The sequence below is a fragment of the Caretta caretta genome, chromosome 6 (assembly GCF_965140235.1).
Source record: "Caretta caretta isolate rCarCar2 chromosome 6, rCarCar1.hap1, whole genome shotgun sequence".
NCBI classification, from domain to species: domain Eukaryota; kingdom Metazoa; phylum Chordata; order Testudines; family Cheloniidae; genus Caretta; species Caretta caretta.
The window spans coordinates 32,843,301-32,856,420 of NC_134211.1; the positions used below are offsets into that span (position 1 = coordinate 32,843,301).

The window sequence follows — 13,120 nt, forward strand, 5'->3', positions numbered from 1 at the left end:
AAACCCACCAAATCTGTAATTTAAGGGGATAGGGGAATCCCCATATTGACCAATATCTGAACAGAGAGGCTTATGTACAAGTCTGTACTGTATCCAAGGACTGCTACCAATGGCAGCAAGATGCTCATCTTATCTGGAACGTCCCACCCTCAGGCAGGTGAAGAGGAGAGCTGAGCGGAATTCCCTTTTACAGATATCTCACAGAGTTAGCTCACTGTCTCAGATTCTTGCACTGCCCTTTCCAGTATAGAATTTATTTCTCCACCAGAGCCTCAATTTCCAGCTCTTCTAATTTGTTTTTGAAACACTAAGACATTTAGATTCATGTTATGGCTGGTAAAATATCTTATTTGAACAAGTAGTCTAACTTTGAAGGTGCTGGTGACAACGGCTATAACTTATTACATCTGAAAGAAATGTTCTTGTTACTCTTACCTGCCTCATCAATGGTAGTGCACTTTTGATACATAGATGTGCGCAGAGTTGGTGTCCTAACATTTAACAGTCTAATTTTATCTACTCTAGAATCAAACACTCTCAAAATTGGGTCTTTGTCATCTTCGTCATGGCACATAATCTTATTGTCGATAAAAGACGCAAACATCTGGGTCTCCAGAAATCTTGAGAGAAAAGGCAAGTAAGGTTCAGGCTGGTCCGACAAGAAAGATGCCTAGTGAACAAATAGACAAGTGACTTTATATAAAGTCTATATAATGCCTTGCTATAGTTCTGTATATAGTTAAAGTGGAAGTATTTCTAACCACGGACATATTGAAGAGTTTTAGAGAGATCCAAAGCCTTCTGTTTTTGGGGGAGGTTGTTTTTTTTGCAGACAACATTTCATTTTACTGTGGATGCCAACTCCATCTTGAAAAATATACTATGCAAACTTTTTAGTTTGCCTGGCAATCAACTATTTTTAGCACTTCATTTATAAACAAAAAAATATAAAGGACTTTAGAAAAACCCAACATTTTGAAATTTTAGCTCAGCTAAGCTCCCCCCAGTGGCAAAAACAACACTCGATATACACATTATGTACTTATGGTCAGATCCAAAGCGCACTGAAGTCAACAGGAGTCTTTTCACTGACTTCAGTGGGTGTTGGATCAGTCCCAGAAGGTGTGTCTTCACAGCCCACAGCAGCGAGCCTTTGAGCCCAAGTCGACAGACACAGTCTCATGCTACGGCTCTAAAAACAGCAGTGCAGACACTGTAGCATGGGCTGGTTCTCGGGATCTGAGCCTGAAGGGACGTTGGGGGAGAGCCTATTGTCATCTACATAATTTTGTTCTCTACCACAAGCACTAGAATGTCTTAAAATATAAATATCACTATATGTATAATAATATGCATCTCTTTTACAATTGATTGGAAGGTTTCAAAGAAGAAATTAAAATGTTCACAACATTCCTTCTCCACCCCACCTCCATTTTCTGACCACCTCTGATAACTTGTACTTTCAGGTTTGATTAGTAATTATTTAAACAAACATGACTCAGTTTTGCACTTCTTTTCAAACTTACTTTATCGAAGTTCTGCATCTGCTCCCTGTTGGTAAACCAAGACTCCTTGTCCTGACTTGGCTGAATGACAAATACTTCATAGTCTGCGAACATCTGCGTAAAACGGTTGGCAAAAGCTTCTCGGATTTGAATGTTCAGCTGATAAACCCGGAACTCTTCTTCGTCGCACTGAACTTTGAGATCCTTGTTGCTACTGGTCTCCTCTCGCACTTCCAGCTGAGAGAGTAAGGGAACATACTAGAACCAAATGCGTCCCTTCCTTTATGGGAGGTTTAAGTAAACAGGGAATGTAGGCCCACATTCAGGCCCTGTTTGTTATCCAATTGTCATTCCTCTAATCAACATTCTAACCTATAACCCACAAGGTTCCAAACAGCACTATCACAGAGAGCAGCATTTAATAACTCAGCTGAAAAGACTGTTCCTATAAGAGATTATAGCTCCAATAATAAACTGGATATTCAGGACACTAAAAATAGGCATTTTTTAAAAGATAGATAATATATAGAATACACAGAGACACCATTTACTTTCTTTGGTCCTTAAACAAACAAAAAAACAACACGTTTATGAGGTCACAAGAGACTTTACTATTCAGGCACACTAGGTGAATATGCTTTTCTCTCAGGTGTATCATAAATCCATATTTATTACTGTTCCAAGTCATTATGTATTGACCTTCATATTAATATCGATGTGCATAATCAAAAGAAAGTTGCTATCCAAGTAGAGTAGGCATTCTTCCAAGATCAGAAGTCCTCAGTGGCAAGCTTTATTTAAAAACCACACACTTCTCTAAACAGCCAAAACAATGCTTTAAAATGTAATTTTAAAAAGGACGTGGACTGAGGTTTTCAAAGCTACACAGAGGATCTGGATGTTCGGTTCCTATTAATTTTAACAGGAATTGGGTGTCCAGTTCATTAGGTAGCTATGAAAATCTCAGCCATAATTAACTATGTAAAATATCCAAAATGGTGCATATTCATATCTCCTGCCTCAATTATGGGACATGCCACTAAAAAAAGTAATTGGATGGAATATCTTGAGCTTTCCACATATGCTTCATGACTTGCACCCACACACAACAGCTAACCAATGCATTTTAAGCCACATTGGTTATACTAGCTGGCTGCAGTGCCTGGTACAAAGGCCTTAGTCAAGAACCAGCTGTACCCATGGATTCTACAATGACTTCTCTCCAGTGCAGACAGCTGCAACATTCAACAGTTCTTTCCAACTCTATCCTAGACAGGTAGAGTTTCAAATTTTGAAATTACTTCTAGCTTCAGAGCCAGGCACTAAAGGATAGCTACTTCAGGAGCAGTTTTCTTTTCTCAAACAGTTTAAAAAAAACCAAAAACCTAACAAAGTTATGCCCTGTCCACATCCACAATCACAGACATTTCTACAGAAAGTTAATAAAGGGGAGTTTGGAAACTCTTTTCTCATCTAAAATGGAGGAGAGTGCAGAGAGGCCAGAGTGCATAGAAACTCACAGGAGATAGACACCTGTATTTCTCCCCACTATTTTCCAATGCAATAAGCAAAACAAAAGCTTCTTCCCAATTTCCCTCTGAAGAGAAAGAAAACAATGCAAAAAGAAAAGCCTAAAAGAAACACAGTTGATTTGAGAGAGTCTCATATCTAGTAACTGAATGCTCACCCTTACTATCCTCACACAGTTTTCTTTTCTTAAAGCAGCTCTACTCCCTAGAGCAGTCCTACAGCAGTAAGTCAGTTCCTTCATTTAATCTCCCCTCTTGTAGCACTAACTTCGGCAAAACAAGCAAGAATCAGCCTTACAAAAGGGGAGGTCTGTGGGGAGCAATTTAAACATGCAAGGCAAACAAACATCCAAGGCAAACAAGCAAACCTTTTTGAGAAAATCTTCCCTCCATATTAGAAATGTAAAACAAACCTTGGAGAACTTTCAATAACCCCACTTATGCAGGTAGGGCCCAATTTTCAAAGGTGCTGAGAACCCACAGCTGAGAACAAAGAAAGCCATATGTGCTCAGTATCTCTGAAAACCAGGCCCTAAACACTTTACAAACATTAATGAATAAAGCCTCACAGCATCGCTGAGGCGGGCACATTATTTTCCACATTCAACAGGTGGAGAAACTGAGACAGAAAGATGCCAACACACCAATTTATGTGAAAGCTAAGATTAGTCTCCACAAATAACTGTATGCCAGTTCTTGCCATGTCTACATAAGAAAAATAAAAGTATGTTTTTAAAACACTGATTATCTAACATAAGTTAAGACCCTAGTGTAGGCAAAGCAAGTATTTTTAACATGTCAACAGAGAAAAATAAACACTAGGTGGAGCCAAGGGATTAACCTCGACCAAACCACAACAACTTGCCTTTGTCTATACTACGATGTTAATATGGGTTAGCAAACACGTATTAAAAATACACTTTTTTCTAGTGAGGGTAAGGCCCAAGCATTCAGACCACCACTCCGTAAATCTTTCACTCACTCAGCAGATACTGCAATTCTGTAATACAACTCCCAAAAGGGATTATATGCAATTCCATAACTTACCTTTTCTAGGCTCACACCCGTTCTTTTAACAAGTGCTTGAAGCCTTGCTATGGTCTCATTTTCCTTTAGCAGTTCATATGAATTTAAAGGTGATCCTGCTATGTTCCCATTTCTTTTATCAGAAACTATGTCACATGCTCGGAGGTTTTTCATCTTTGAGGCACTTTCACTACAGTGCAGGTTTCCCTCAGGTGGAATTCCAAATGCCATTAGGATCTCAGAGATTTCCTGAATGAATTCGAGTTTATTCGGGAATTGGGGCAAATCCTCTGGAAGCTCAATGAAATGGTTGTCTACGTCCACAAAACACAGGTTAGCCTGCAAAATTAAGTCAGGATAGCATAACATTAAGCTTCAAACATGGAATTTAAATGTTTTATAAAGATACACTTTACATATTGTATATGGACTCTTAAATGTACCTCTACTCCACATACACTCCTTGGGTTAACACAGCCTGAATCTGTTGGCCTTAAGAGCACACTGCAAGGCATGGTTTCCCAAACTTTTGACGAGATGGCCATAGTATGTGCCCTGAGAAGTCCTGGCGACACACCAGTGAGGACACTAACTCATGTGTGGCTTTGCATAGTGGCTGCTCACGCACTGATCCCAATCACGTGAATTAATGCTGTCCCTTCCGTACTACGATAGTCCCAGTTCCTCTCGACATCCATGGGACAGAGTTAAGTTTGTGTGGTTATGTTATGAAGGAAATGTTTCTTATTTCCTGGATTTTTTTTTAAAACATTTGTAGGGTTTTTTATATTGTAACACTAACCTTCTTCTAAGAGGTAAGCTCTTTGAGGCTAGGACTGTATTATCCTAGGTTTGAACAGAGCTTAGCATAATTGGTTCCCATTCTCATTTGGCCCCTAAGTCCTACCTAACAAATAATAAAACAAAGAATGGGTATGTGGAGAACCCCTAACTCCACATTTTCTGGTTTTCTAACACTTGAGTTGTTAAGGAATTAAGATCCCATCTTCAGTGAGAGGTGCACAGGGTAATGGTCAGGATCCCTCACTTTGATTCCACAATAAAGATTTTTGTGTTTCAATGGACTCAAAATAGTTATTCTGCAGTAAATAAACTGAGTACCATGAAGTTTAGTGTGGGTTCATCCTCCAGCCCTTAAAAGCAATTTTTAATGGCACATGTGTTGGTTTGGACTTATGTTCAGTACCAATGTAGTTTTAACACAATAAACGTTAGGTGTACACACTACAGTGCCTCCAGTGCTAGCCTTAAGACACATGCAAACTGCAGCTGTTTACATCCGAAGGGGTAGACAGCAGAGCAGCTCCCATGTGCTTCTTTGAAACCATGTAGCATGGCCCAGATGCATTATTTAGGAAGCTCTTGTATTTTAAGTAGAAGACTGAATTTAGGAATTTCCCAGTGATCCTCATATATGCATCAGAGGTTTTAACAACTAAAGGCCCGATCCTGCAAATACCTACCAAGCAGAGTACAAGTATTTGCAACACAGGGTACTGAACAAATAATTAAATCTCAGAACCAGTCCACTTTACCTGTAATTGCTCAGGACAACAGAACAAAAAATATTTAATTTCTGTCAAGTTGTTTAATCAGTGAGAAGCCACTTACACATTAAGAAACTTTTACAAAAAATAATAATACTTTTTTCTTTTACCCCTCATTTCACAAAAGCCTCATCCAATTTTCCTTACGCTTCTCAGCAATATTTCACCCTAGCAAAAGATTCTCTATGTGACATTTACATTGGCTTGGTTTAGTATGGGAAAGATTTATTTGGGGTATTTGGAGGAGAATTGGACAAATATTTGGTTTATAATGGACTGCCAGCTTCATCCTAATTACAGAGAGACCAGAGTGCCTGCATAATCCAGAAAATAAAACCTCTTGCCAATAAAGGAAAAGCCAAACCAGATGTGAAGTTTTCTTCACAAGGGAAGCCCAGTGTTTGGCTCATCTCGCAAACATTTTCTTCTTCTAGTCAAATTGCTGTATAGAAATTAGGCTCTTTTCAGAGTACTATACACACAGCCTACATGCAAGCCACAGAGGTGGCTGGTTATCACACAACCAGTTGTTACTATGCCATTTAATATTTACCCCACTAGTACTTCTGCTTGCTCATGCTTAAACATGCGTTGTATAATATTTGCATTACTATATTCAAAGGGAACAAATATTTCTCCCGATTTTTGTTCTGTTTCTCTCCAGCTTCTAGCACAATGAGGTCCTGATTAATGAACAATGCTCCCAGGTGCTACAGCAATGCAAGTAATAAGTAGTAGTAATTTAGGTCCTCATTCAGGATAGCACTTATGTGTCATTGAAATCAAGGAGACTTGAACACAGGCTTCAAGTTAAACAACTGGTTAAGAGCCCTTCTTATACAGGGATGCCTTCCGGAATCAGAGCCATATTCCTCAAAGTAAACAGGAAAGGCAGTTTTCCCTATTTTAAAAGCCTTTTAAAGATACTAGATTCAAATTTCACTGCAGAAAGAAAATAGCTAGAAATTGAAAAAACTGTCATATGCCAGAATCAAGGTAGGTATAATAGCCTCAAGTAGTCTTCAGATCATGTTGCAATAGGATGGGTAAAAATCAAAGTTAAAAATTTGAATTTTTATTTAAATCTGATTTTTATGGATATTTTAACAATACTTTTTTAGATTATTTTTAAAAATACACTAAGGCCTAGACTTATAATCTCTTAACCATAAAAACAAAAAATAGATATGCTGAATCCATGAGCTTCTTTTAAACCTTTTCAGTTAAAGGCTGCTTTTCCATATAAAGAAACAATCAGGGAAAAACATCTAATCTTTTAGGTCAAGCTTTACGCTTTACACTAAAAATGTACAGTTAGAGTCTGAAAATATTAAACTATAAAATGGCTTCAGTAATTATATAGATATAATGTAGTAGCAAAAAGATGTACCAAATCTAGTGCAAATTTAGTTATAACCATTAAAACATATTCATAGATTCATAGATACTAAGGTCAGAAGGGACCATTATGATCATCTAGTCTGACCTCCTGCACAACGCAGGCCACAGAATTTCACCCACCCACTCCTGCAAAAAACCTCTCACCTATGTCTGAGCTATTGAAGTCCTCAAATCATTGTTTAAAGACTTCAAGGAGCAGAGAATCCTCCAGCAAGTGACCCAAGCCCCATGCTACAGAGGAAGGCGAAAAACCTCCAGGGCCTCTTCCTATCTGCCCTGGAGGAAAATTCCTTCCCGACCTCAAATATGGCCATCAGCTAAACCCTGAGCATATGGGCAAGATTCACCAGCCAGATACTACAGAAAATTCTTTCCTGGGTAACTCAGATCCCATCCCATCTAATATCCCATCACAGGCCATTGGGCCTATTTACCATGAATATTTAATTACCAAAACCATGTTATCCCATCATACCATCTCCTCCATAAACTTATCGAGTTTAATCTTAAAGCCAGATAGATCTTTTGCCCCCACTGCTTCCCTTGGAAGACTATTCCAAAACTTCACTCCTCTGATGGTTAGAAACCTTCATCTAATTTCAAGTCTAAACTTTCTGGTGGCCAGTTTACATCCTTTTGTTCTTGTGTCCACATTGGTACTGAGCTTAAATAATTCCTCTCCCTCTCCGGTATTTATCCCTCTGATATATTTATAGAGGGCAATCATATCTCCCCTCAACCTTCTTTTAGTGAGGCTAAACAAGCCAAGCTCCTTGAGTCTCCTTTCATAAGACAAGTTTTCCATTCCTCGGATCATCCTAGTAGCCCTTCTCTGTACCTGTTCCAGTTTGAATTCATCCTTCTTAAACATGGGAGACCAGAACTGCACACAGTATTCCAGGTGAGGTCACACCAGTGCCTTGTATAAAGGTACTAAAACCTCCTTATCCCTACTGGAAATACCTCTCCTGATGCATCCCAAGACCGCATTAGCTTTTTTCATGGCCATATCACATTGGCGGCTCACAGTCATCCTATGATCAACCAATACTCCAAGGTTCTTCTCCTCCTCCATTACTTCTAATCGATGCATCCTCAGCTTATAAGTAAAATTCTTGTTATTAACCCCTAAATGCATGACTTTACACTTCTCACTATTAAATTTCATCCCTTACTATTACTCCAGTTTACAAGGTCATCCAGATCCTCCTGTAGGATATCCCAGTCCTTCTCTAAATTGGCAATACCTCCCAGCTTTGTATCATCTGCAACCTTTATTAGCACACTCCCACTTTTTGTGCCGAGGTCAGTAGTAAAAAGATTAAATAAGATTGGTCCCAAAACCGATCCTTGAGGAACTCCACTGGTAACCTCCCTCCAGCCTGACAGTTCACCTTTCAGTAGGATCCATTGTAGTCTCCCCTTTAACCAATTCCTTATCCACCTTTCAATTTTCCTATTGATCCACATCTTATCCAATGTAACTAATAATTCCCCATGTGGCATGGTATCAAATGCCTTACTGAAATCTAGGTAAATTAGATCCACTGCGTTTCCTTTGTCTAAAAAATCTGTTACTTTCTCAAAGAAGGAGATCAGGTTGGTTTGGCACGATCTACCTTTAGAAAAACCACGTTGTATTTTGTCCCATTTACCATTGACTTCAATGTCCTTAACTACCTTCTCCTTTAAAATTTTTTCCAAGACCTTGAATACTACAGATGTCAAACTAACAGGCCTATAGTTACCCAGATCACTTTTTTTCCCTTTCTTAAAAATAGGAACTATGTTAGCAATTCTCCAATCATACAATACAACCCCTGAGTTTACAGATTCATTAAAAATTCTTGCTAATGGGCTTGCAATTTCATGTGCCAATTCCTTTAATATTCTTGGATGAAGATTATCTGGGCCCCCCGATTTAGTCCCATTAAGCTGTTTGAGTTTCACTTCTACCTCAGATATGGTAATATCTACCTCCATATCCCCATTGCCATTTGTCATGCTACCATTATCCCTAAGATCCTCTTTAGTCAAGTATTTGTTTAGATATTGGGCCATGCCTAGATTATCCTTGACCTCCACTCCATCCTCAGTGTTTAGCGGTCCCACTTCTTCTTTCTTTGTTTTCTTCTTATTTATATGGTTATAGAACCGTTTACTATTGGTTTTAATTCCCTTTGCAAGGTCCAACTCTACTTGACTTTTAGCCTGTCTCACTTTATCCCTACATGTTCTGACCTCAATAAAGTAGCTTTCCTTGCTGATCCCTCCCTTCTTCCACTCCCTGTATGCTTTCTGCTTTTTCTTAATCACCTCTCTGAGATGCTTGCTCATCCAGCTTGGTCTACAACTCCTGCCGATACATTTTTTCCCGGATCTTGGGATGCAGGCTTCCAATAGCTTCTGCAGCTTTGATTTAAAATAATCCCAGGCCTCCTCTACCTTTAGATCCATAAATTCTTCAGTCCAATCCTCTTCCCTAACTAATTTCCTTAATTTTTGAAAGTCAGCCCTTTTGAAATCAAAAACCCTAGTTGTAGATTTATTTTTGTTAATCCTTCCTTTCAGTTTGAATTGAATTAGCTCATGATCACTTGAGCCAAGATTATCCCCTACAATCATTTCTTCTATGAAGTCCTCACTACTCACCAAAACCAAATCTAAAATGGCATCCCCTCTAGTCGGTTCAGCAGCTACTTGATGAAGGAATCCATCAGCTATCGCATCTAGGAAAATCTGAGCCCTATTATTATTATTACTTGCACTCGTCCTCCAGTCTATATCTGGGAAGTTAAACTCTCCCATGATCACACAGTTTCCATTAGTATTTACTTTATTAAAAACATTAAAAAGGGCTCTATCCATATCCAAATTAGATCCCGGCGGTCTATAGCACACCCCAAGCACTATCCCAGGGGAGGCTCTAATAGCTTTCTTGCCCAATGTAATTTTTGCCCAGAGGGACTCTGTCTTATCCATTCCATCGCTTCTTATTTCATCACCCAATGAGAATGCACCTTTAGAAAGTAACAGAAATACAAATGGAAAAGTTGATTAAAAATCGATGATTAAAATCAAGGCTTTTCACTTCCTGACTTCAATTGTCTTTATTTAAATCAATCCACCCTGTGTTGCAAGACTGATGCATTTGTAGGATCTTTAGCAAAGTGCTGATTTTTCAATTTGTAAGGGTGTGGGAGAGAAGAGGCAGTGAGTCCATTAACTGACATTGTATCCATTTGTAGTTACTTGATTTCCCCCTTTTTTTAATTATACGTGCATTAAGAGTTGGATATGTTCTATAGAATGAAAAATTAAAAAGTGTACAGAGGTTTTCACCATTCATTCAAAGAGCTCTGATGACCTACTCATGGGAGCATAGCCTGACTGGGTTGTGAACAATGCCAGCCTCCAGAAATTAATGCATGGGCCATCTCTTGCTTTGCTATGCACACATACACACACATGCACACATGTACTTCTAAAAGTCAAAACTAACTTTTAAAAGTTCAGTTTAAATAATGGAAAGATATTATCTGTCTTAGCAAAATTGTTGACAGGGCATCACAAAGTTAGTCTCTGCTTTCAGAGACTAAGCACACAAACATATTTACTTTGCCATACTATTGGTTTATTTTGTCAAGTATCTTGCCTCTAGCTTCAGCCACTACCTCATGCTTCAAAAGACAACTAAAAAAAAAAAAAAGCTCACTTAGGGTACGTCTACATTACAATAAAAAGACCCCTGGCATGGCCACGGCTGGCTCCAAAGGATACAACATGGCAGCGTAATTTGGCCTCAGGTCCCAGATTCTAGTCTCACTAGGAGGAGCGTCTCAGAGCCCAGGCTCCAGCCTGAACCCAAAAGTCTACACTGCAATTTTTAGCCCTGAAGCCCAAGCCCTATGAGCCTGAGTCAGCTAACCCAGGCTCTGAGATTCAGTGCCATGGTTTTTTTCATCATACCCAGCGTTGCACCCAACTGTCCAATAAAAAGGTTCTTCCCAGCCTCCTGCAGTAATCAATCATACTATGCTCTGAAGCACTAAAATGTTATATGGTTTGAATGTTATAGTTTAATGTCCAGCCTACAGTGTAATCAAACTTTTATGGACCAAAATAAATAGGGCTTCAAGTCTATTAATCTTATGAGTGTGATGGGTAAATCAATTTTCATAGATTCATATGGTGAAATCCTAGCCTCATTAAGTAAATGGCAAAACTCATTTTAAAACCAAGAGGGACCACTGTTCTTCTATAGAATACAAGCCAAAAATCTCACTCAGTAATTCCTGCATCAAGCCTATATCTTTCCTTCAGTTCCATTTAAAAACAGAGGAGGAAAATGCATCAATGTTTCCTAAAAAGACACTTAAAAGGCAGAGAAAATAGCTCATTCACTTAACAATTAGTAACTTCCCACCCTGTCATTATGCTGAAAGTAGAAAAAAATACTTCTATTTTGAACATTTCATACAATGTGCATATGTTACTCAGACTCCTCTCCTGTATCTACATAAAACAGAGTCAAAGCCTGTGTACAGCAGGGGATCTGTCTAGCACAGGCTCTCAAGGGAAGAGGGGAGGGGAGGTCACAAGCAGGCTTCAGAGATTTGCTTTGCCCCCTCCTATTGTGGCTAGATAGGAAGAAGGTCCAAAAAAATGCTTCTGTGGCAACATGGGGTTACAGTATGAAGAAAGTTCAGAAGGAGTAGCCTGAAGCATTTTTAAGGCACCTCTCACCTTGGTATCCAAGGTCTCTATCCTGCAAAAACTCATGTGCTTAGCCTTATGCACCCAAGTCAATGGAACTAAGCACATGCATAGCAGATGCAAGATCAGGCCACTTACACCCAGGTGTCTCTGCATAGACATGAGAGAGACTGAATATGCTTACAACACAAGGGAAGCCATTTAAAAGGCTAACTGCAATGGTATGACTGAGGGCAGAACTTGGCCCCATAAAGGTTGTCTTGCCTAGAGAACATTTTTATGGGTTCTATGCTTCAAGGAAAGTTTCTCTTCCATTCCTGCAAGTATCCATGATGACCATTTACACTGATTCACAGTGCTGCTGCTCTTTATGCCAAATCAGAATCTGCAGGGGAAAATTACTGGTGGCAGCAGCTTGAAGAAATTAACTCTGCAAATGGCTGTCTTAAAGCTGAGAGGAAGGAATGACTTTAAATTGGTCATCATCACAACCTAATCAGGGTCCTAAATGAATGTGCAACATCCTCAAGAAATCATCCGATCAATGAATAGGAAAAACACACAAAGCAGCCATTAGCATTCAAAGTAACGCTCTTGGTCAAGATGATCTAATGTGTTGGAATTCAGAGAAACAAAGAGCTTTGTTTTGGAATGGTAAAATAAAAACAAAAAACAAAACAAGGCCCTTGTTAAGATCCAGTTTGAGAAGTGAGATTTTTGCAATGGTTGGGATTAAATGCCGATGGACACAAGCATTACACCGGCGGCGGAGGGAGAAGCTTTGGCCTAAGGCACAACTTCACCTTCAAATGTGAAAATGTCATCTTCTTTTCCGCATTCTGACATGACCAGAAAAGGAAACGACATCTGCCCAAGATCACAGGGACCACCACATCGTTCCAAACAAGCATTTTAGCAAACACTACTTGTGTTTGACTCTCCCAGCACTTACTGAACAGCCCTGCTCAACCTCATCAGAAATTTCAAAATGATTACTATTTGAATGGCCACTGTGCTTTTCCACCCTGCATTTCTTTTCACAGAAAGAAATGAAATATACAAATTAAGCCTGTACTATGAAATGCCCCAGATAAACTCTTGCAATATTCTCACAATTTAGCTGAGCAAGCAAATTACTTTAAAAGATAAATTAAAGGAAACACAGAAAACATTCAGATGCTTTTGCATGCTAGGTTTTTATGATTTGCTTGTGTAGCCAGCACTCTGATCTACATTACTGATAAACAAACCACACTCTTAGCACTAACAGTAAAAATATTTACAGTAAACTGGATTGTCCTTCCCTCCACTTCAATCTTTAGAAGCGTCTTCCTGTACAGCCCCTCCCCTTTCCTTCTCTGGTTTCCTTAGAGGC

General features: G+C 39.1%; 1 protein-coding gene across 5 annotated transcripts in view; it reads right to left on the reverse strand.

The window, feature by feature from the left end:
- DENND5A (DENN domain containing 5A) overlaps positions 1–13,120 on the reverse strand; it is a 109,125-nt gene that overhangs the window by 45,574 nt on the left and 50,431 nt on the right. For all 5 annotated transcript variants that reach the window (XM_048855657.2, XM_048855655.2, XM_048855656.2 and 2 more), the window contains 3 exons: positions 4,082–4,399; positions 1,527–1,742; positions 436–670 (listed from right to left, as the gene is read on the reverse strand). In XM_048855657.2, the coding sequence (XP_048711614.1) occupies positions 436–670; positions 1,527–1,742; positions 4,082–4,399 (769 nt within the window). The remainder of the gene's footprint in view (positions 1–435; positions 671–1,526; positions 1,743–4,081; positions 4,400–13,120) is intronic.